This window comes from Hibiscus syriacus, unplaced genomic scaffold (genome assembly GCF_006381635.1).
Source record: "Hibiscus syriacus cultivar Baekdansim isolate YM2019G1 unplaced genomic scaffold, ASM638163v2 tig00112888_pilon, whole genome shotgun sequence".
NCBI classification, from domain to species: domain Eukaryota; kingdom Viridiplantae; phylum Streptophyta; class Magnoliopsida; order Malvales; family Malvaceae; genus Hibiscus; species Hibiscus syriacus.
The window spans coordinates 55,703-76,174 of NW_024063415.1; the positions used below are offsets into that span (position 1 = coordinate 55,703).

The 20,472-nt window shown below is 35.1% G+C and overlaps 1 protein-coding gene and 1 pseudogene across 1 annotated transcript; one reads left to right on the plus strand and one right to left on the minus strand.

Moving 5' to 3' along the window:
- Positions 1–533: 533 nt before the first annotated feature.
- LOC120184419 lies at positions 534–5,009 on the minus strand (annotated as a pseudogene).
- Positions 5,010–12,390: 7,381 nt separating this feature from the next.
- On the plus strand, positions 12,391–14,700 carry LOC120184379. Its single transcript, XM_039188865.1, has 6 exons — positions 12,391–12,398; positions 12,500–12,683; positions 13,274–13,447; positions 13,529–13,643; positions 13,723–14,018; positions 14,527–14,700. The coding sequence occupies exons 1-6, from the start codon at positions 12,391–12,393 to the stop codon at positions 14,698–14,700; spliced, it is 951 nt and encodes a 316-aa protein (XP_039044796.1).
- Positions 14,701–20,472: the final 5,772 nt, after the last annotated feature.

Genomic DNA, 20,472 nt, shown 5'->3' on the forward strand with positions numbered 1-20,472 from the left:
ACATATAAAATTTAGTAATACAACATAGAACTTAATATAAAGATAAGCTAACAAATTTAATAAGAATGATTAAAATAATTGTGAAGTAATTTTAGAATCTGAAAGTAACAACTTATTAATCAAACAAACGTATTGCAATTGTTAACAATATATATTTAAGTTTTTCCTGGAAAGAAAAAGAAGTTTAATAATACATAATCAATTTTTAAAGTAGGGTCATCAAAATCTTAAAAATTATGAAAGTAATTAATGAGCTATTCACAAACTAATGGAGTTAAATTAGACATTGTATAATTCAACTAGTTAAAGGTCTGGAGTCTAGTTGACTTGAATCAAATGTCGATTAAATTCTAATCCAATCAAGCTTGAATTAGTCATGAGTTTTTCAACTCAGTTATCATCTTCTTTTGCCAAATTTTCTCTGGAAAACAATAAATCGAATCAACCAAAGCATCTAAGAGATTTTGGCAATGATACCGACATTGTAATAGAACAAGGCAAAGTCAACAACTTTGTAATTAAGAAACAGGTGATATTGAGTACATATTTTGACCACCTCGTATGTATTCGAAACAACATTCTCAGCACTTAACGGTAAAATTACAGCACGACTAAGATTTTTGAGATCAGCTCCATTCAACCAAGAATTGAAGACTGTAAAAGTAAATGACTTCCAGAGAATCACCTGCTGTCCTTTAAAAATATGATCTCAAATTATATGTAATTTCCAGTATCTGACAAACAAAGCTCAACAGATCAGCTGAGTCACAAGGATTGACAAGTCATCGATACCGAAAACGCTAAGTAGGAATCGTACCTCAGATGCATTTCGGGGAATCTAAGCTGGAAAAATGGCCAGCACACGGCTCAGTTTCGAGCATTCTCATACATATATTCCTAATCCAAGCTCTTTTGGATTTGTTTCCACCATCCAGGGTGGCCTATGGATCAAAACAATCAGTTAGAGAAAGAGTGTGAATGAAAGATAGATAAGGATTTAACTTCTTCAACATACTTGTTCATCACGAAGGCTATCGTTCCTTGTGCAGCACGCTTCGGCAGATCTTCTCTAGCCTCAACTGCAATTCCTTCAGGCTGTATAAAGATTTTGAAGTAAGATTTATAGTAACATTCAAATATAAAGTTTGTCTATAATTATATTAATGGGAGTATATTTGTGTTCGACCCATATCCGTCAAAAAAACCCGACAATTGAGCATATTGTGCCAGGAACATAACCGTTGAATCCGACACTCACCCCGAGTCTAGATAACACAAGTATTTAGTTGTTTTTCGTACCTCTTCTGGAAACCAAACACCAGCTTGTGTGCTACCCTCAAGAATTGCTACTGCAAAAGCAGCTGTGGAGTTTCCCACTGCCCTGAAATACATGGAATTCGATATACGTCATATCTATTTTGGTAGCTTCAAACAAAGGTATTTTGAGATTGTATTAGACTTAATGTCTTCTACAGATTACATATTGTGGGGATTTTAAGGGAAGGCTTTATGAACAATGAGACTTTAGTTAACATACACGGAGAGTCTCCTGTGACTAAACAGGGCAAGTGTACTCCTCTCATTTGTGCATTCCAAATCAACCTATAGAAAAATTAACATAATATTATATATTGTCAAGTAGTATAAAGCCACTATCGGAATACAAGTCATTACAGTTTGCTCGTTCGGTTCAGCATCATACCCTCATTGACACTCGCTCACCTGAAATTCTGTCAACTGCTCGCACTAGTGGATCAAACCATTCAACCAACTGTTGGACTTTGCTTCTGTCTCTCAGAAATTCCTGCAACATTTACTTTATAACACAATGGAATGGACTTGTTTAAAGGAGATAAAAACATAGCTACTAAATTCAGACTTTGTTGAGCAGATCAGACATGCCAGTAATTTCCTGGTGAACATTAGCTAAGTTACCATTTTCTCATAATTTAAGGTGTGATTGGGACCTGAGTTCTTATTGCTGATATTCATTAAACTCATAATATAAGAACATACTGAAGGAAGAAGATTTGTCATGGCTTCCATTCCCCAAATCCAGAAGAATGGCGCAGTTCCAAATCGAGCACTGACAGTTGGTACTTCGAGGACCTCATGAACACTCTGAACCTCAGGTAAGTTCCTGAAAATTTGCTTCAATGAGAATTGTTTTAATGGAGAGAAGGTTGCTATACTCGAAGATATGAATTGCCTAGAATATGTTATTTGAAACTCAACATATTGAATGCCTGCATTTTTCAGAGAATCTCGAGATGTCCTTAGAGTGGAAATGACTAATTCAATGAAATGATGATTTAGATTTATGCAAGAAAGTTCTACTGAAGTAGGAAGACAAGAATACTTCATTAAAAGTACTTACAACAAATAAACATCTCTCTTTCCGATGCCTTTTCCGAAGTCCACATTGAGCATTCCAGTATAGGGTTTTAATTTGATTTTTTGTCCTGATAAAAAAAATTACTTAAATCATGTTATACATCCTATAGAAAAAGGGTAAGAACTTCAAACCAAGTAAAACAGGCTAAAATGATGTAAAATTTTCGCAATACTCACCTTTATTATATGCAACAACTTCCTTTCCAAGCAGTAAAAACCTAGTTGCTCATATAGTTGGCCCTGCGCCTCCGCTGCCTGCCGTGTAGTATGAGAATCTGAGAATGCACATTCACTCATTCAAACAAGGAAGTATCTGGAAATTGGTTTTCCAGACGAATTACTCTTGGACTTAATGTAAGTGTTAACCAGGTGTAATTACCTTAATCTTTCTGGCTCTCCCTTGTTTTCTCTTCTTGCGGCACGAACTAGCTCTGCTGCCATCACTGTCATATGAAGACCAGTATTATCTCTGGGATTAAGATAGAAGCAATGCAATGAGGATTTAACTAGTCACGAGCTAATTAGTCCTAACCGAGACATTGAAAAACTTTGAAAAATTTGACCATACCTGTATCCAAGACTCGCATCTGAGTTCGAATAACATAATCTATAGTTATCGATCAGAAAGTTACTAAAACGATGTTCACATTTACGAGTAATAGTATAAGAATAACATCTCTAGGTCTAGCATCAAACCACAAAACACTTTAATTTAACAAAAAAAAAGTCCATTTATATTTGTACATGGTTCCTTTACAATCATTGGTTCTTCATTTCATTATAATCTTACACAGCTTGAACACACCCACAAATTTTCTGCAATTAAGCTGTGGAACATATAAAAGAATTTTCATATCATTGCTCACTCCAGGATAGATTCCTCCAGTAGTTATGGCTGGAATATTTGCACCGACTGCTCTGTCCTTTAACGATTTTGCACGGAACACGGAGCTCGTATCATCACAAATGTCAAGATATGCAGTCTGTTATAAGAAACAAGAACAATTCCTAAGTTATCTGATCCGCCTTATACTAAACCATACAAAAGAACGTTATGTGAATCACATGAAAAAGAATGCATGACACTGAAATTAAGAAGAAATTCATGCATAACAATTACCTTTGCCTCACCTGGGTCTCTATGGCTGCTTCCAAGACAGTACACTTCTGAGCCTGTTGAAAAGGTCCTGCAGCATGAACTACAAGATCCACATCTGGAGAAGAAACATATGATACAATTCTCATTATGTTTTTGAATTCGGTACAACTATAACAAGTCCGATTTCATGGGAACGAGTCGCAGATACTATTAGCTGTTCTGTTCTTCTTTCCAAGGGCATGAAGGAGTAACACATGTATTTTGTTCACCGATACAACATGCAGGAATGACATGGATGCATAAGAAAATATAAATAGTGTCATAAAGAGGCTTCACCACTTAAAGCTGCTCCCAGTGAATCTTTCTTGTTAATGTCGACTTCGGCAAACTCGAAATTCTTTCCTAGCGTAGCCACCATGGAAGCACCTTTTTCCCTATGCATTACGTTATTCAGACACTCAACTCAACCACTTAAGGAAATTGAGGAATTACATAACAGAAGAGAGGGAAATGACAAAGAAGTGTAACTTTTTGTTCCTATTTCTTTTGAAGGAAAGAAGAAATGTAGACAATTGAGAGCATTGTCAGGGATGGATTGAGGGAACGGTCTCCTCCCTAAAAATTTCAAAGTCCTATATATTTAGATGTTTTCTTTATATTTTCTATTGAAAATAAATTTTATAAGTTTGTCTACCCTATAACATAAAATCGTGTGTCCTTCCCTAAACATAGGAAAATAGTGGAGCAATTATATAACCAGATTTAGTTTAATGTATTATAAAGAGAAAAAGAAAAAATAATTGCATAAATTAGTTTTTAAAAAATATTAAAATTTTGAATCTTCTTAAATTTTTAGATCCGTCCTTGTATGAGAATAGTACGAATTTTACCAAGACCAATTAGCCTGCTAAAATTTTAGTGTGAATTATTAATTATCAGGTTCTATCCGTCTGGTGTTTTTAGTTGTAAAAGAAATGTCGTTTTCTACTCGGTTCAAACAATTAACACGATTATGAGCATATACTATCATACAATCAACCCAAATTATTCAATATATATATATATATTAATAAGGTCAAATTGTTAAAAAATCGTATATCAATCAGGTCAATTATAATCCAAAATCCCAGAATATACAATTAAAGTAGATACCAAAAAAGGGCAAAAATTAAAGGAAAAAAAATATAGGAACCCCCCAATTTCCTTCCGTTTTCTCGTGAACCAAACAAGTGAAAAACTGGGTTATCGCTCTCTAACCTGTTCCTACCGCCGACGACGATTCGGAGATAGGGGCAAAGCTTGGAAAGAGCGGTGGCAGTAGATCCTCCGACCCGACCAGTTCCACCAAGCACAAGGACACGAGAGTTCCTTGTCTTGTCCGGGAGTTGAACTCCACTTACGTCGTCGTTTTCAGCAGATTTTGCAGACGCCGCTGCAACAGCAGCTGCTGCAGTGTTCAAGTGAAGCGAAAATGTCGCCATAACCGTAGAGGAAATGTAAATGGATGGGTTGTTGTTAGAGGCTGTTATCTTTGTTCATTCATTACATCCGTTTTATCAGTTTATCGTTATCGATGACGTGGATTAATCATTTCGCTACATATGTAACCCACCGGCCATTCACTTAATTTAATTTTGGTAAAAAGGTACCTAAGGTCCCTGTACTTTAAAAAATAATTTGACCCTCGTCCTTTCTTATTTCAATGTGACGCTCCAACTTAAAAATCTCAATGTGATCTTTTGACCAACAGATTCTATCGTTGACCAACAGAGTCGTTATTTTCTACTGATGTGGCACGTTAACTTGCCTAGCTCACCCGTTTAATGTTGATTGGGCGCTGATTGTGTTTAAGTTGTGCTGGAAAATAATTAAAAAATTATTGAAAACCTAAACTAAATAATTAAGCTTCTCGGGCACACTATTCCTCGTACATTGAAGGAAAATCGAGAATAAAAAAAACTCTTCATCTCTAAACCAAAACTCAATCATTCAATTTGTTCTTTGAATCAAACAGGGAAAAAACATCTTCCTTTGCAAAAACTGATTCTTGATTTTTGTTCTTGAAAAATCGAATCGTCCATTTGTAAAAGATTTTAAAGCCCCAAAAAAGTCAGCATCCTTTGCATCGAATCTTAAACCCAAAAACCCTCATTGAAACTCATAGTGAAAGCCAACATTGTTTCTTTCTTCATCGAGAAAACTCATATTTGGACCATGCATGAATGTTTCTTTAGATGAAAAATCCATAAACGAGACACATTTTGGGGACAGTTTGTGCAAACTGAAAATATAATAGAGGGACATTGAAGTAGAAATCGGTAAGAATATTGATTTACTTTGTTTGTTTGTGTCGAAAAATCATTTTTTTACCTTTTTGAACTGTTTCGTTTAACTTTTGTGTTTTGTTTTTGTTCTCACAGGAGAACATTGTTGAAAGCAAAAGAACAACGAAGGGGTGAGATCTTTATTCGACCTTTTTTGATTTAACATGTTGTTGGAAGGGTTTTGGTTGACTACAGTTTTTCTGTAACAGTTTTATTTTCTATTGTTGACTTTGTTGATTTTTAAGTAATATTTACTTGGTTTTACTGGTTGACTTGGTTGGTTTTTTTGCTCTTATATATATTTACACACACAAACATTCTAGAATACGTTGATTTTACTTAGTTGATTTTTATGTAACAATGTTATTTTTTTTGTTTAGGGTTAGCTGAGTTGACTTGGTTATTTTTGTATTGTGCTTTAGGATTCTGTGTGCTAGCATGCGAGGATATAATATAATATGTGGTTCACGTGCTTTGGGATTCTTTATAGTTTTTTTTATGTTAGCATGCATATTTAGCATGTGGTTCATGTGGTTTATTTTTGTCTATAGTTTTTTTTTGTTAGCAAGTGTTATTGTTTTAAAGTTTTTGGTTGATGTGCTAATGTTAGGTTTATGTTTCCAGTTGATGTAGTCCTATGGCTGGTGATATTTATGTACTACAATATTTTCATGGTGGTAGATTTAAGACAACTTCGAAGTTTGAATATGTAAATGGAGTCATTGAAACACTACAGCAAAACAAAGTTTTAGCGGCCATTGGAAAAACGCCGCAAGAAGCGCCGTTAAAGTTAGCGGCATTTGAGAACCAAAAACGCCGCAAAAAATCTATATCTATAGCGGCGTTTTTGGAACAAACGCGACAAAAGGTCGAGATCTATAGCGACGTTTTTGGAACAAACACCACAAAAAATCATATCTATAGCGGTGTTTTTGGAACAAACGCCGCGAAAGGTCGAGATCTATAGCGGCATTTTTGGAATAAACGCCGCAAAAGGTCATATCTATAGCGGTGTTTTTTTGATACAAACGCCACAAAAGGTCATATATATAGCGCCATTTTTGGAACAAACGCCGCAAAGGTCGAGATCTATAGCGGCGTTTTTGGATACAAGCGCCACAAAAGGTCATATCTATAGCGGCGTTTTTGGAACAAACGCCACAAAATGTCAAATCTATAGCGGCGTTTTTTGATACAAACGTCGTTAATTACCTTTTTTTGGCTAAGATTAATTGATTTTGCATATTTCATTTCTACTCTATATCACCTAAATTTAATATCATGTAGCTTTATCTAATTAACAACAACCATACATTTTAATTAAAACACAAGTTATGCAAAAAATACTTAATAACAAAATAACTTAAAATTTATAAACATTAAAGTTAAATGTAATGTAGTTTGATATTGTTCTCTAGGATTTAGTCTAGGTTCTTTCACTTTCAATTAAAAAAATATTGTTCACTAGAATTTAGTCTTCATTGCTCTTTCAATTAAATCCACTAGCTCCGATTCACTATCTACTTTAACACAAAGAGAAGCTGTTGTGCCAAAAATGGCCTCATCGTGAGCTGCTTTCAGTTGCTCCTCTCTCCTTGCCTACATATAAACACAACACCAGTTATGCTAGAGCAACCAAACTAATTCTCTCCCACAAAACACAAATAACATACATACAACATAACATGTATGCATGAACATTAATTGGAATTTGAAACAAGGTCAGATGAAAAGGAATGATGCATCACCTCTATGGAAGAAAACCGAAAACTCTGGCTAATATGCTTCACTAATGATGCATCATCTTCAGTAACTGCCAACAATGAGGCACATGAAGTAAGTTCTAGTACAACTTTGTTCATTCCAGGATTACAAATATTTCAAGCTAAAGGTTGCAAAGTGAACTCGAATATATAAATTTATAAGTGAAGTACATATTCAAGGAAAGCAGCTTTAGCGTCTATAAAACTTGAGGGGAAACCAGTAAACTTCATTTTATGTCCAGCCTTTATTAACTCTCGACAGCAAGTATATATGAATTATGATTTACCTAGATCAAATGCCTGATAGTAATACTCATCATTACTTATGAGGTTTAACATCTAATATCTGTTAAATTTTATATTAAATAGCCAAATCTCGCTCCAAATATTCATATTACAGAAAAATGTAAGCATTGAATCCAACTTTTAGTTAAGCCACAACTAGAGTTTTTCCATACACAATACAAAAGATTTACTTACCTTAGATTCAATTTCAGAATAGTACTGACCAATAGCAGTTTGAAGATTTAGCAGTTCAACATTTTTTGCATGTATTATTCTCATAAAGTTTGCAACCTTCTCATTCATATCATCCATTTTTTCTGATTCTTCAGATTCCTAGATAATATTGCCTCCGATGGACATAAATACAATCCAAGACTAAACTTTAGTTAACAAGTTGATTGTTGAGACTAATGAAGAGACTGATTGTAATAGACTCAATGAACGGCCGATAACAGAAAACAAGCATACAAATTAAACTGAAAGTACTATATTAGAGGCAATTAACTTCTTAAGTCCTATTGCTACTTGAAAATAATGGGGTCCAAAATTTTAATTCCAACCAGATACTTGAAACATAATTTAGAAAAAGCCACAACACCATTATTAAAGACTATTATTATTGTGAGATGTAAAACTTGAAACTAATAGAATTCACAATGATAAAATGGAAAGACAGTCGTCAACACACATATGCAATGCAAGGAAATGATGATAAAAGCAATCAAAATCATCAGCAGGATTCTGAAACATTTGGTTAGTACTTTGAACTTGAGCAAAACATAAGCTAAAGAGGAGAATATAGATAGTGAAAATCTATTACTTTTATCACAAGAGGATGCACTTGGGGCTACTGACATACCATAACAATATCTTGGGATCCACCTGTCAAAAGAAGGATTCTAGTTGTTATTTCATATTTTGAATTGCAAATGAATTTATGTACCAATGAAATAACAGAAAAGTATAGGGGTCAAAAAGATGTCAGTCAACAAATCTCAAAGGATAAAAAAGGCTACCTGGAGGTCACTGCATAGAAGAGTAATACCATCAGCCAATATCATATCTGTGTCAGGATCTGAATAAAATATGTGAGTAAGTATTTTATTTTTTAAAGGAGTCATGCAGGCTGCTAAATATAGCCATGCTATCAATCAATGGAAAATAAGCTGCATAAATGAATTTCAGGATTTCATCGAAATGAAAATAAGAGTATATCAAAATCTCAAAGAACATAAAGAAATTCAGCAGTTTTCTCTGTTATGTTCAATCAAAAATACTAAACTAAAGCAAACCACAAATTATTAAGGCAAACTATAAAATAGAATGAGAAACAAACAAAAAAAATAGGAGAGAAAATAAAAGCTTGCCTTTATATATTTTATAAAGCTTCCGGGGAAAGAAAACATCAACAACTTCTTTAAGATTCCAACCACTTTCCTTCAATGCTTCAATAGAAATTTCTTCACTATAATTAAATAACCATATGAATAAATACATGAACTAAGGAACTGAAAAGAGGGCAGCAAACCACTGATACATTCAATATAGTTATAGATAATAAAACCATAATTCTAAAGATAACTGGAAAAAAATGTCATTGATGGAAATGGGAAGAGACGTGATTAGCCTTACTAACATGTTTTTATTGAGGGACCAAAATCAATCATCTCTATCAAAACACATCCATTGTTCCTTTGTTTTCATCTTTGCACATAAAACATTTTTTCCCGGTCCATTTTTAAAAGTAGCTCTATGTTAACAGTGATTTCAAAAGTAAATCCTAGACACACCCAAATATTAACAGTGAAACCGCAAAATAAGAAAAATCAGGCTACCTCAATGTAGTTATCGACATGAACTGCAGGACTTTGATCCCACGACTTCCCTCCAGTTTATGCTGTTACGAACAACAAAATCATATTATATGATATAATAACATTTTCATTTTGTAGTAAATTTTATCTGTAATAATAACATCTCATATGAAGAAAATATACCTTAATCATTTATAAATGGAGGATAATGGTTGGTACAGAGTCGAGGTTTACAACTAAGATAAAACATACAGAGTTGGAGCGCCACCAACTCAGCCATATATTTTTTCGAATTCAGTAAAATGCAAACGTTTAATTTGAGTTAGCTTCCTCAATTATTGTTTTCTTGAACTTAATTTCTTGGATTTTCTTCCATGGCAAATATTATGAGAGTACAGAGAAATCAAAATTTATAATAACCAAAAGCAACTTCTATGAGAGAAACAACAATCGAAGATAAAAGAACATTCTGGAAGTTATTCTTTAAAGAGAAAGCAACTAACCATATTGGAGTTTATTGTGTAAAACTAAAGAACCCCAAAATCGACAGCAAATTGAGAGCGAAAGTTGAAAGATGTTGCACTATAATCCAAAGACAGAGGGAAGAAAGAAACCATTGTTTTTGGCTTTCAATTTCTTTCTTCTTCTTCCTCTCCTTCGTTTAAAAAGGAAAGAAAATATGTCTTGTCTTGAAGGTTTTGAGGGATGGGTTTTCTCAAAAGAAGTCGAAAAAATGGTGGCTTTTGATTCCATGAAAACATTAGAGGTCAAAAACCAATTTTTAACAAAGCTTGTGTTTAGATTCCAATTTTTTAACTTCTTCCTCCATTTTCTTGTTAGCCAGACATAACCCATTTCAAAATTCCAACTTCGAATTCTTAAAAACCAAAATTTAACATGGGAAAGAAATTAGCGAAACAGAAAACATAGTGCAGAACACAAAAATGCTTATGCCTGAAAACAAAATTGCAGGATACAACTAAGTAAACATCAAATACAAAAGAATTAAACTAATAATTCAAGAATCAATTATAAATTTTCAAAAAGATGAATCAGATGCGTAAATGCAAACAACATGGAAACATGGGATATATATCAAATGTATAATCACTAAGTTGCAATGACTACGAAGAAGGGAAAATCTAAGGTAAGATAATGATACTTAAAAGTCAGTAGAATCCCAAAATCCCATACACGCTAATAACTTCCCAAATAAAATCCCAAATCTTTTCTGGTTATACTTTCTTATCATACACTAAATTATAAACATCTGGCTAAATTTAACAGATAACACTACTTGATAAACCGATGAATAATCAGTTTGGGGCATTTATTCTTTAGGGAAAAAAGAAAAAATAGCGGCAATGGGAAATGTAATGAACCACAAGAAGTAGCTAAGACATTAACAGAAAAGAGACTCTAAAGACTTCATACCATATTATCGTAACCTTGGATAAACCGCGAATAATCAACAGTGTCATTTTTCCCCTTCTTGGATTTACCATCTCTCGCCCCATGCCTCTCAGACCTCCATGACTCCCGCGGCAACGAGCAACACAAATTTTACGTGGATGGAAAAGATGAAAAAGGGGAAAGGGATTTAAAAAAATAGATGTAATGGCGAGAAAAAAAAGCTTTCATAAGTGAAAAAAGAAATTATGTTCGGCGGAGATGGGTAAGAGGAAAAAGGGGATCGTGGGAACATATGAAAAAGGGGAATGGGATTTGAACAATTACAATGATCAAATATTGTGGTGTTTGTTGACAAAAACGCCACCATTTATCATTTTATAGCGGCGTTCTTTAGAAAATGCCGCTAAAGTACATGTTTTTACGACGTTTGTGTAAAAATGTCACTATAGGTGAACCCTATTGTGGTGTTTTTATAAAATACTGCTAAAGTTAAAACCTGTTGTGGTGTTTGTCGAAAAAACATCACTATAGATGGACCTATTGCGGTGTTTTTATAAAAATACTGCTAAAGTATTACTCTTTTGTGGCATTTTTCGAAAAAACGCCACTACATATATACCTATTGCGACGTTTATATAAAACACCGCTAAAGTACTACTCTATTGTGGTATTTTTTTAAGAAACGCTGCTAAAGTATCATTTTGTGGCATTTGGATTGTAAACGCCGCTATATGTTTAAATTTTATGGCGTTTACTTTCCAAACGCCGCTAAAAGCGCCGATACAGAACAATTTTGTTGTAGTGAAAAATTTTAAATTGATTCGGATGTGTTATTTTTTTTAGATATATTAAGGAATGTGAAACTTTTAGGATATGGACCGCACAAATTTTTGTACCATATGGTACCTATGTGAAGTTTGATTGTGATAGTTTGGTAGTGATTCATAATGATGATACAGTTAGACAAGTGATGAATTTAATGCTAAAGAATAGTAGTGTTAATATCTATGTTGACCACAAAATCGATGAAGATATGGTTGTTGAGGGTATTAATATGGTTGTTGAGGATATGCCTGTTAATGTAGGCGGGCTTGCTAATGTAGACAAGCCTTCTTTTGTATTTGGGTTAAAGTCAGAAGGAGTGTCTGGGCCTTCTGTGGTTGATGAATCAACGTGTGAGACTGTTGTTGATGACGAGGTTAAGGCTGCGGTTATTGAAGAAGTTAAAGTTGATGTTTAGGCTGCTAAAATTAGGGTTGATGCTATTAATGTTTTTGAAGATTATGATGGTGAGCGTAATGTCGAGGCAACTGAATTAGGGGCTGAAAACGATGAAGATAATGAAAATTATTTCATACACAATATAGAGTTAACATCTGATGTGAACGATTAAGTTATAACCATCAGAAATCAATTGAAAAGAGGCCAGAAAAAGGAGAAAAAACAAGTTGAAGTCAATAAAGATAATAAAGATGATTTTGTTGAGGAAGATGTAGTCAACCAAATGGCTGAGAAGCTTAAGGTTAATGACAGTGAGTACTTAGACTCTTCTGACCCAGGTGAATATTGTGATAATGATGACTCTTCAGATGTATGTGGGGTATATTCTGGGACTTAGATATGATCTGAATTGTGACATCCCAAAATGGGAACTTGGCATGAGATTTGAAGATTGTCATCAATTCAAAGAGGATGTGAAGAAGTATTATGTGGTAAAAGGTATGAATTTAAGGTTCGTAAAGAATAAAAGTAAGTGAACAAGGTTGTGTTGGAAGGGCGACTATCCTTGGAAAATATTTGCTAGTTATGATAATCGAGTTGATTGATATGTTGTGAAGACATATCATCCAGTTTATAAATGTTATATGAGTAATAAGCATACAATGTTATCATGTAAGATGCTTATGCAACGTATAATATCTGTCAAATAGCTAGATATGCCATTTTAAAGGATATACATGGTTCTTATGTACAAAAGTTTGCTAGTCTTTGGGGGTATGCTGTAGAGTTGCTACATTTGAATCATGGAAGTACGATTACAATTCAAGTGGACAAAGATAATTTGGGAGTGGCAAGATTCCATAGGATGTATGTTTGGTTACATGCACTGAAACAAGGTAGAAAGAATGTTGTAGGCCTTTTATCTGTAGTGATGGATACTTTCTGAAATATGTGACAAAGGGAATATTATTAGTGGTTGAGGGTAGAGATGGAAATAACCAGATGTTTTCGATTGCACGGGCAGTCGTTGAAAGTGAAGGCAAAGAATCATGGCGATGGTTTTTGCATAAACTAATGGTCGACTTAGAGCATCCTAACGACAACAGATTTACACTAATGTCAGACATGCAAAAGGTTGTACTTTATTATGTTCCTTTATTATTGTCGAATTCTGTCTTTTAGTGAGTATTGATGCATTTTTGTATTGTTTTGTAGGGCCTTATACCAGTTCTAAGGGAATCATTCCCCGATGTTAAGCACAGGATGTGTGAAAGGCATATCTATGCATATTGGAAAAAAATGGAAAAGAATTATATGGAACATGGACAAAGTAAATTTTGTAGAAGAATTTGACAAACAGTTGAAAAAATTAGAAGATTTGGGGCATGGGTCCTCAAATGACCTTTTAGAGACCCCATTAGAGCATTGGTCAAAGGCTTACTTTAAAGGGTCATGTAAATGTGATGTGGTTGACAATAGCATGGACGAAGCTTTTAATGGATGGATAGTAGAAGCAAGATGCAAGCCTATCATCAACATGCTTGAGAATATTAGGGTCATGGTAATAACTATGATGGAAACTAAAATAACTTGGGTAGAAAAGTGGAGAACCAACATCTCACCAAGAGCTCTTGAGAAGTTGGAAAGGAACATGAACATTTCAACTCAATGTAGGCTTATATGGAATGGAGATGGAGGGTTTGAGGTTATTTATTTGGATAACCAACATGTTGTTGATTTAAAGAAGTCGACATGCACTTGTATGGAATAAGAACTAAGTGGGATTCGATGTTATCATGCCATATGTGCAATGTACCAAGAGTTCAAATCACCTGAAGATTATGTTTCAGAATGACATAGTAAGGAGAAGTACGTGGAAAGTTACAAACATATTCTATAACCTGTAAGAGGAAAACAATCTGGCCCAAAGTTCTTACTCTGATTAACCCTCCCATTGTAAAGGTCCAACCTGGAAGACTCAAGAAAAATAGAAGAAAACATAAAGATGAACTCACAAAATAAACATTTGGGAAATACTCAAGATCCGGGGTAAAAATGAGATGTGGTCATTGTAAAACATTTGGCCATAACAAGTAAAGTTGTCCACAAAAAACAACCAGTGATGTTTCAAGTTAGGTAAACATGTGATTTAATCTTTGCTCAAAATTATAGTTAGACATATTTTGTATCTATTAACTTTTATGGAATTACAGGTGAATACAAATGCAACAACATCGAATAAGTCAACCACTATGACTAAGAAATCAACCACTTCGACTAAGAAATCAACCACTTCGACTAAGAAGTCAACCACATCGAAGAAAGCATCTACATCAAATTCTCCTAACAAGAATGAAGATGGACCGTCTAGAAAAATGAAAAGATAGATTGGTATGGGTATTTATACCAATATGAACACTGGTGAAGAAATACTTAATGTGAGTATAATTTTTTTTGTTTATATTTGATATAATTCTGTTGTTAGTTAATTATATTGAATAGTTGTTTGAGTAAACTATTTATATTTGGTATAATTATGCAGTTAGTTAATTATTTGTCTAAGATTATGGAAATGGTCTTGTCTGGAATTGTGGAAATTAGCTTGCTGAAATCTGTGAACAGATCTTGTATGGAATTGTGGAAATTAGCTTTTTCAAAATATGTGAACATATCTGTCAACTTATCCTGTCTTATTGAGTGAAAGAGTTATGACTACCCCTACAATGCCTTAAAGAAGATTAGAGCTCTAAATTCCCAGTTTTAGCATACATGGAATGGTTCTAGATTTCATTGGAAAGGGAAAAAGGTTGTCACATCTAGGTAACTTGAGCAAGAATATTCGGATGCCTCTTGCAAGCATCTTGGAATTCGAATGACACAATGAATGATTGGTGTCAACTTTTGTCTTTTGGTTTGTTTTGTATGAAAGAAACCAGCCTTTTGTTTTGTATAAAATAAGTTAGTCTTTTATTTTGCATGTAACAAGTTGGTTGATGAAACACGTATGCTTGTCCAAACAAACAATGTTTTTTGGAATTGACTTTAAGTTGTGTTGTGAACTTTTACCATATATAGGCAAGGCTAATATTATTTTGTAATTGTAATTATAGAAATTTCTCTCTCTTTCACTTTGAAATTAACTGTAAATTATATTAGATTAATTCAACATATTTGAATATGATAACTCCGTAAAAAGACTTAATTCCTAGTCTTTTCACTTAAGTTATTGCTCGTCTAGACAAAGTATGCACTACATTTTTAGTTGCATTTAGTTGCATATAGGTTATATTAGAATGTGGTCGATAAGTTTTTCTTAGGCAAGATTTATTTGGTTTGACTGATGCTGTTGGAGAGAAAGGGTTATTTGGGTTGTGTTTGTGCAGGATTCCTTCAAAGGAAGAACATTTAAGTCGTGACAATGTAAAAGTGCAGAGGCCAATGAAACAGATGAGAACGTGAAGAACAAATTTATCTCGCCAAGGCAAGATTTATTTGAGGAAGTCTGAAGCAGGTGTGGCTAAACCGCCTATGTTACACATCAGCTGGATGACCTACTTCACGTACAAGCAAGCCTCAATTATTCTAACAACCGACAACCGCCTTTCCTTTTTAAATCCGGGCAATTAATAACGGCTAGTTAAGGAAACTCCAAAAATAGACAAAGACTTAGGAGGTTTTACCTTATAAATAGCCAGTCGTAGCCGCCAAAGAAAAAGGCAAGGAAGGAAGAAGAGATAAGAGCTTTACCTAAGGCGTGAGCAAGCAACTGTAGTGTTTTCTCGCCGTCTACCCACCAACCTTCCTTTGTGTCCTCCATAGCCAGACGATAGCAGAGCGGTGATCAGGCCTCGAGAGAGGGTGATCACCAAATCAGGCGCGGTGCTGATCAGGATTGTCACGACAGAGCCCCCAATTTTGGGAGTCGTTCTTCCTTTGTTTTAAACTCTTTATCTATTTGGGGTTGCATTAAACGTTGAATATTGGATGATCTTTGATAGCACCATGAATGCTTTACTTGGTGTTAAACTTTGTTTTTCCTGAACAATATTTTTATGTTTATGAATGATGAAGTATGTTTCACTTATGACTGTTTTGTTCATAGTTTAAATATTTTACCTTAGCACTGTAAGAGCATCAAGAGATAGCCTTGGGTTTTGGTAAAATATGTCTTAGCATTGTAAGAGCATCGAGAGATAGCCTTTTGTCTAGATAAGTGATTCTTAAATTCGAGAGAATTAAGATAGATCAACGCGAGTAATGGAATGAATCCGGGATGGTGAAGTTCTAACTTGTCTACCTTAGACATAAGGAGTGAGTTTCAAATGAATAAAATGGATAGATGCTAGAGTAGGAGAGACTACGTCTATAGTTAACGTCAAGAGGTATTGTCGTAGAAACCGTCTAAGAATACCTAGTAATCCTGTCGGGCAGTTTTAGTGAGTTATAATAAGTCATTCTAAGCTGAGAATATTTGTTGTCAAGACAATGGTTTAGCATAAGTGCTCTGTGACACGTCTGAATATGTGCGGTTGTTTGCATTATATTTAAACCATCACTTATTTTATTAGTCTGCATCTTAATTTTGCCTCAACCAAACCTTTATGAAATCATTGAATCGTTTTCTTAGTTAATTAATATTAGTTCTTAGGATAATACTTAGTAGGACTTAGCTTGTGACATTAGTTTTAGTTGTGGTGAAAATATATTTCTAATTCAATCCCTATGGAGACGATACTCACTCACTACTATATTACTTGCATCGATTGTGTATACTTACACAGATTTGCTTGCCTTAGCATATACATTTACAAGGGATCAAGTTTTTAGCGCCGTTACCGGGGATTGGCAACTGACGATATTTTTAGCCATAACAAGTTTTCTTACTCTAATGTAGTTTACTACTTTCTTTTGTAGGTTTTAATTATTGCATGACCTTGAGATCTTCTGGTAAGCCTTTGGAACCATTCGACCATGAAATTGAGCAATCATTCAGACAAAGGTTGCGTGCCCAAAGAACTAGAGAACAATCAAATCAATTTCAAATGCAACACAACATGGGAGATTTGGGAGATCCAGATGCAACAATTAATCTTCAAGTTGCAAGACCAAGAGAGATACAAGATCATTTGAACCCTATTCTCGATGAACTCAATCCAGGCATAGTGGCACTTGAGATCCAAGCCACTAACTTTAAACTCAAACCGGTGATGTTTAACATGTTAAACTCTATCTGACAATTTGGTGGTTCACCCAATGAAGATGCAAGACAGTACGTTCGTGCTTTCCTTGAAGTATACGACTCGTTTCGGCAATAAGGAGTACATGAGGATATACTAAAACTGAAGCTTTTTCCTTACTCCCTACGCGATAGAGCAAGGGCCTGGCTCAACGGAGTTCCTTTCGGCTCAATGGAGTCATGGGCAGACTTATGCAAGAGTTTCCTACTACGATACAATCCGCCCTATATGAACACTCAGCTTCGCAATGACATTGCTAGTTTTCGCCAAGGAGATGATGAATAAATGTACGAATGATGGGATAGGTATAAAAGTCTACTTTGCAAATGTGTTAACCTTGGATTTCACGATTGGACGCAAGTGGTAATGTTTTATAATGGAGTCAATGCACTAACTCGAATGATGCTAGATGCCTCAACGAATGGCACCTTACTAGACAAATCACCCGAGGAAGCTTTTGACATTCTCGATAGGATAGCAAATAACGATTATCAATTTCCAAGTTCAAGATTGGGAACTGGCAGAAAAACATCAGGAGCATATGAATTAGAAGGTAAAGATTCGGTAGCATCTCAACTTTTGGCCATAACCAATATGTTGAAAAATTTGCAACGTCCTAATAAGGTAAGAGAAGTCAAGGTGACCAATAATGTATGCCTATTTTGTCATGGCAATCATCATGAGAGTGAATGTCCTGAAAACTATGAGTCAACCAATTTTATGGACAACTACAATCAGAACAATAATAACCCCTATTCGAGTATGTACAATCCTGATTGGAGACAACACCCAAATTTTTCTTGGAGTAATCAAGGGAACAGTAACAATCAAGCCGCAAACTACATGCCACAACAAAATAATTCTGACCATCAATATTTTCAGAATCATCATCATCAGCAGCCCTGACAAAACAATAAAGGTATAACTTCTTCCTCTAACACCAATTCGAATACTAATTCCTTGGAGTTATCATTGCAGGAATTCATGGCCTCGATAAAAGATTTAATGGCTTCCACAAAGACCTTGATGCACGAACACTCTCCAATAATTAAAAATCAAGGAAATTTGCTACAGAGCCAAGCAACACTTTTGCAAAGCAATAGTTCATCTCTCAAAGTGTTAGAGAATCAAGTAGGACAAATTGCTACGGCATTACATTCTCACCCACATGGAAATCTCCCTAGTGATACTGAAGTCACTAAGCATCATGAGAAGGAGAAATGCAATGTACTTACGCTAAGGAGTGGAAAACAAGTCAACCAAGATGACAAGTTTGGGGAGAACACCTGAACAATCCTCACCAAGGTGTAACACAACTGGATGATCAATCTGAGAATGTTGAACGCAGGGAAGTGCCTAAAGAGAAGGAAAGAAGTGAAGGCTCCGAAGAGCATCGACCGGATAACAAAAACCTCATGGTCAAGGCCAGCGATTACTCAACACCATCAACATTCAATGTGAGACCTCCACCACTATTCCCTCAACGGTTGAAGAAGCATGATGACGAAATCCAGTTCAAGAAATTTGTTGATGTTCTAGATTAATTGTGTATTAATGTGCCCTTACTTGAAGCCATCGAGAAAATGCCTTATTATGCCAAGTATCTTAAGGAAATTGTTACTAAGAAAAAGAAGGTAGAACGTGTCGCCACGGCAACAGAAATCTGTTCAGCAGTAAGCAAACTCCCACCAAAACAAAAAGACCATGGCAGTTTTATAATACCATGTTCTATTGGTAATGACTTCATAGGATAAGCTCTTATTGATTTGGGATCAAGTGTAAACTTGATACCAAACTCTATATTTATGAAGCTAGACAGGTATCACGCCCAGCCTACCTCGGTCATCCTACAGTTGGTTGATCGGTCTTATGTGCGACCCGACGGCAGAATAGAAGATGTCACAGTAAAGGTAGATAAATTCGTATTTCCAGTAGATTTTCTCATCCTAGATTGCGAAGCCGATGAAAATGCACCAATCATTCTGGGACGCCCTTTCTTAGCCACCGGGAGAATCCTCATAGATTGTGAAAAGGGAGAATTCACCATGAGAGTAGGCGAGCAAGGCGTCACTATCAATGTATTCAACTCCATGAAATATGTGGACAATTCAGAGGAATGCCAATGCATTAACAAGATTGAAGAAAAGACAATCCTTGGACGAGGTGAATCCCTAAGGCTCGATGAATATAGTACATTGTACCATGAACCTACAACCAAGATAAATGAAGCAGAAAACTTTGGCCCAGACGAACTATTTTCAGAAGACGATCCTGAAAATCATAGCCTCGACCATAGAAATATGAGCAATTATCACCCTGAAAACAATACCAATGCAATATGCAGAGGAAAGACAAGGGACCAATCGAGACTTCTTCATAACAGATCAGGTATAAAATTTGAACCCTTAGATTATGATGAAGTTAAATCTCATGAGTCATCTTCAAAACATGCACCGAAGTTGGAACTTAAAGCTTTGCCATCATATTTGAAATATGCTTATCTAGGAGTTGATGAAACCCTACCAGTGATAATTTCTACCAACCTAACCTTCGAACAGGAGAATAGTTTGTTGAATGTCTTGTCACAGCACAAGAAAGTTATAGGATGGATGATGGCAGACTTGAAAGGAATCAGTCTGACCATATGCATGCACAAAATCAACCTTGAAGATAGCCATAGCACTTTGGTGGAACCTCAAAGACGGCTCAACCCGATCATGAAGAAGGTAGTCATGAAGGAAATTATAAAATGGCTGGATGCAGGAGTGATCTATCATATATCCGACAGTTCATGGGTCAGTCCAATACAATGCGTACCAAAGAAAGGTGGTATGACCGTAGTTAAAAGCATGACGAGCTACTCACCACAAGAACAGTCACGGGATGACGCATATGCATGGATTACAGGAAGCTCAACAAAGG

Bases quoted from the DNA above. Each gene is read 5' to 3' on its own strand.
- LOC120184379 (XM_039188865.1), top strand. The intron at 13,448-13,528 runs GTTGTACTTTAT...ATTGTTTTGTAG, and splicing joins TAATGTCAGACATGCAAAAG to GGCCTTATACCAGTTCTAAG. The intron at 13,644-13,722 runs GTAAATTTTGTA...ATGACCTTTTAG, and splicing joins TTATATGGAACATGGACAAA to AGACCCCATTAGAGCATTGG.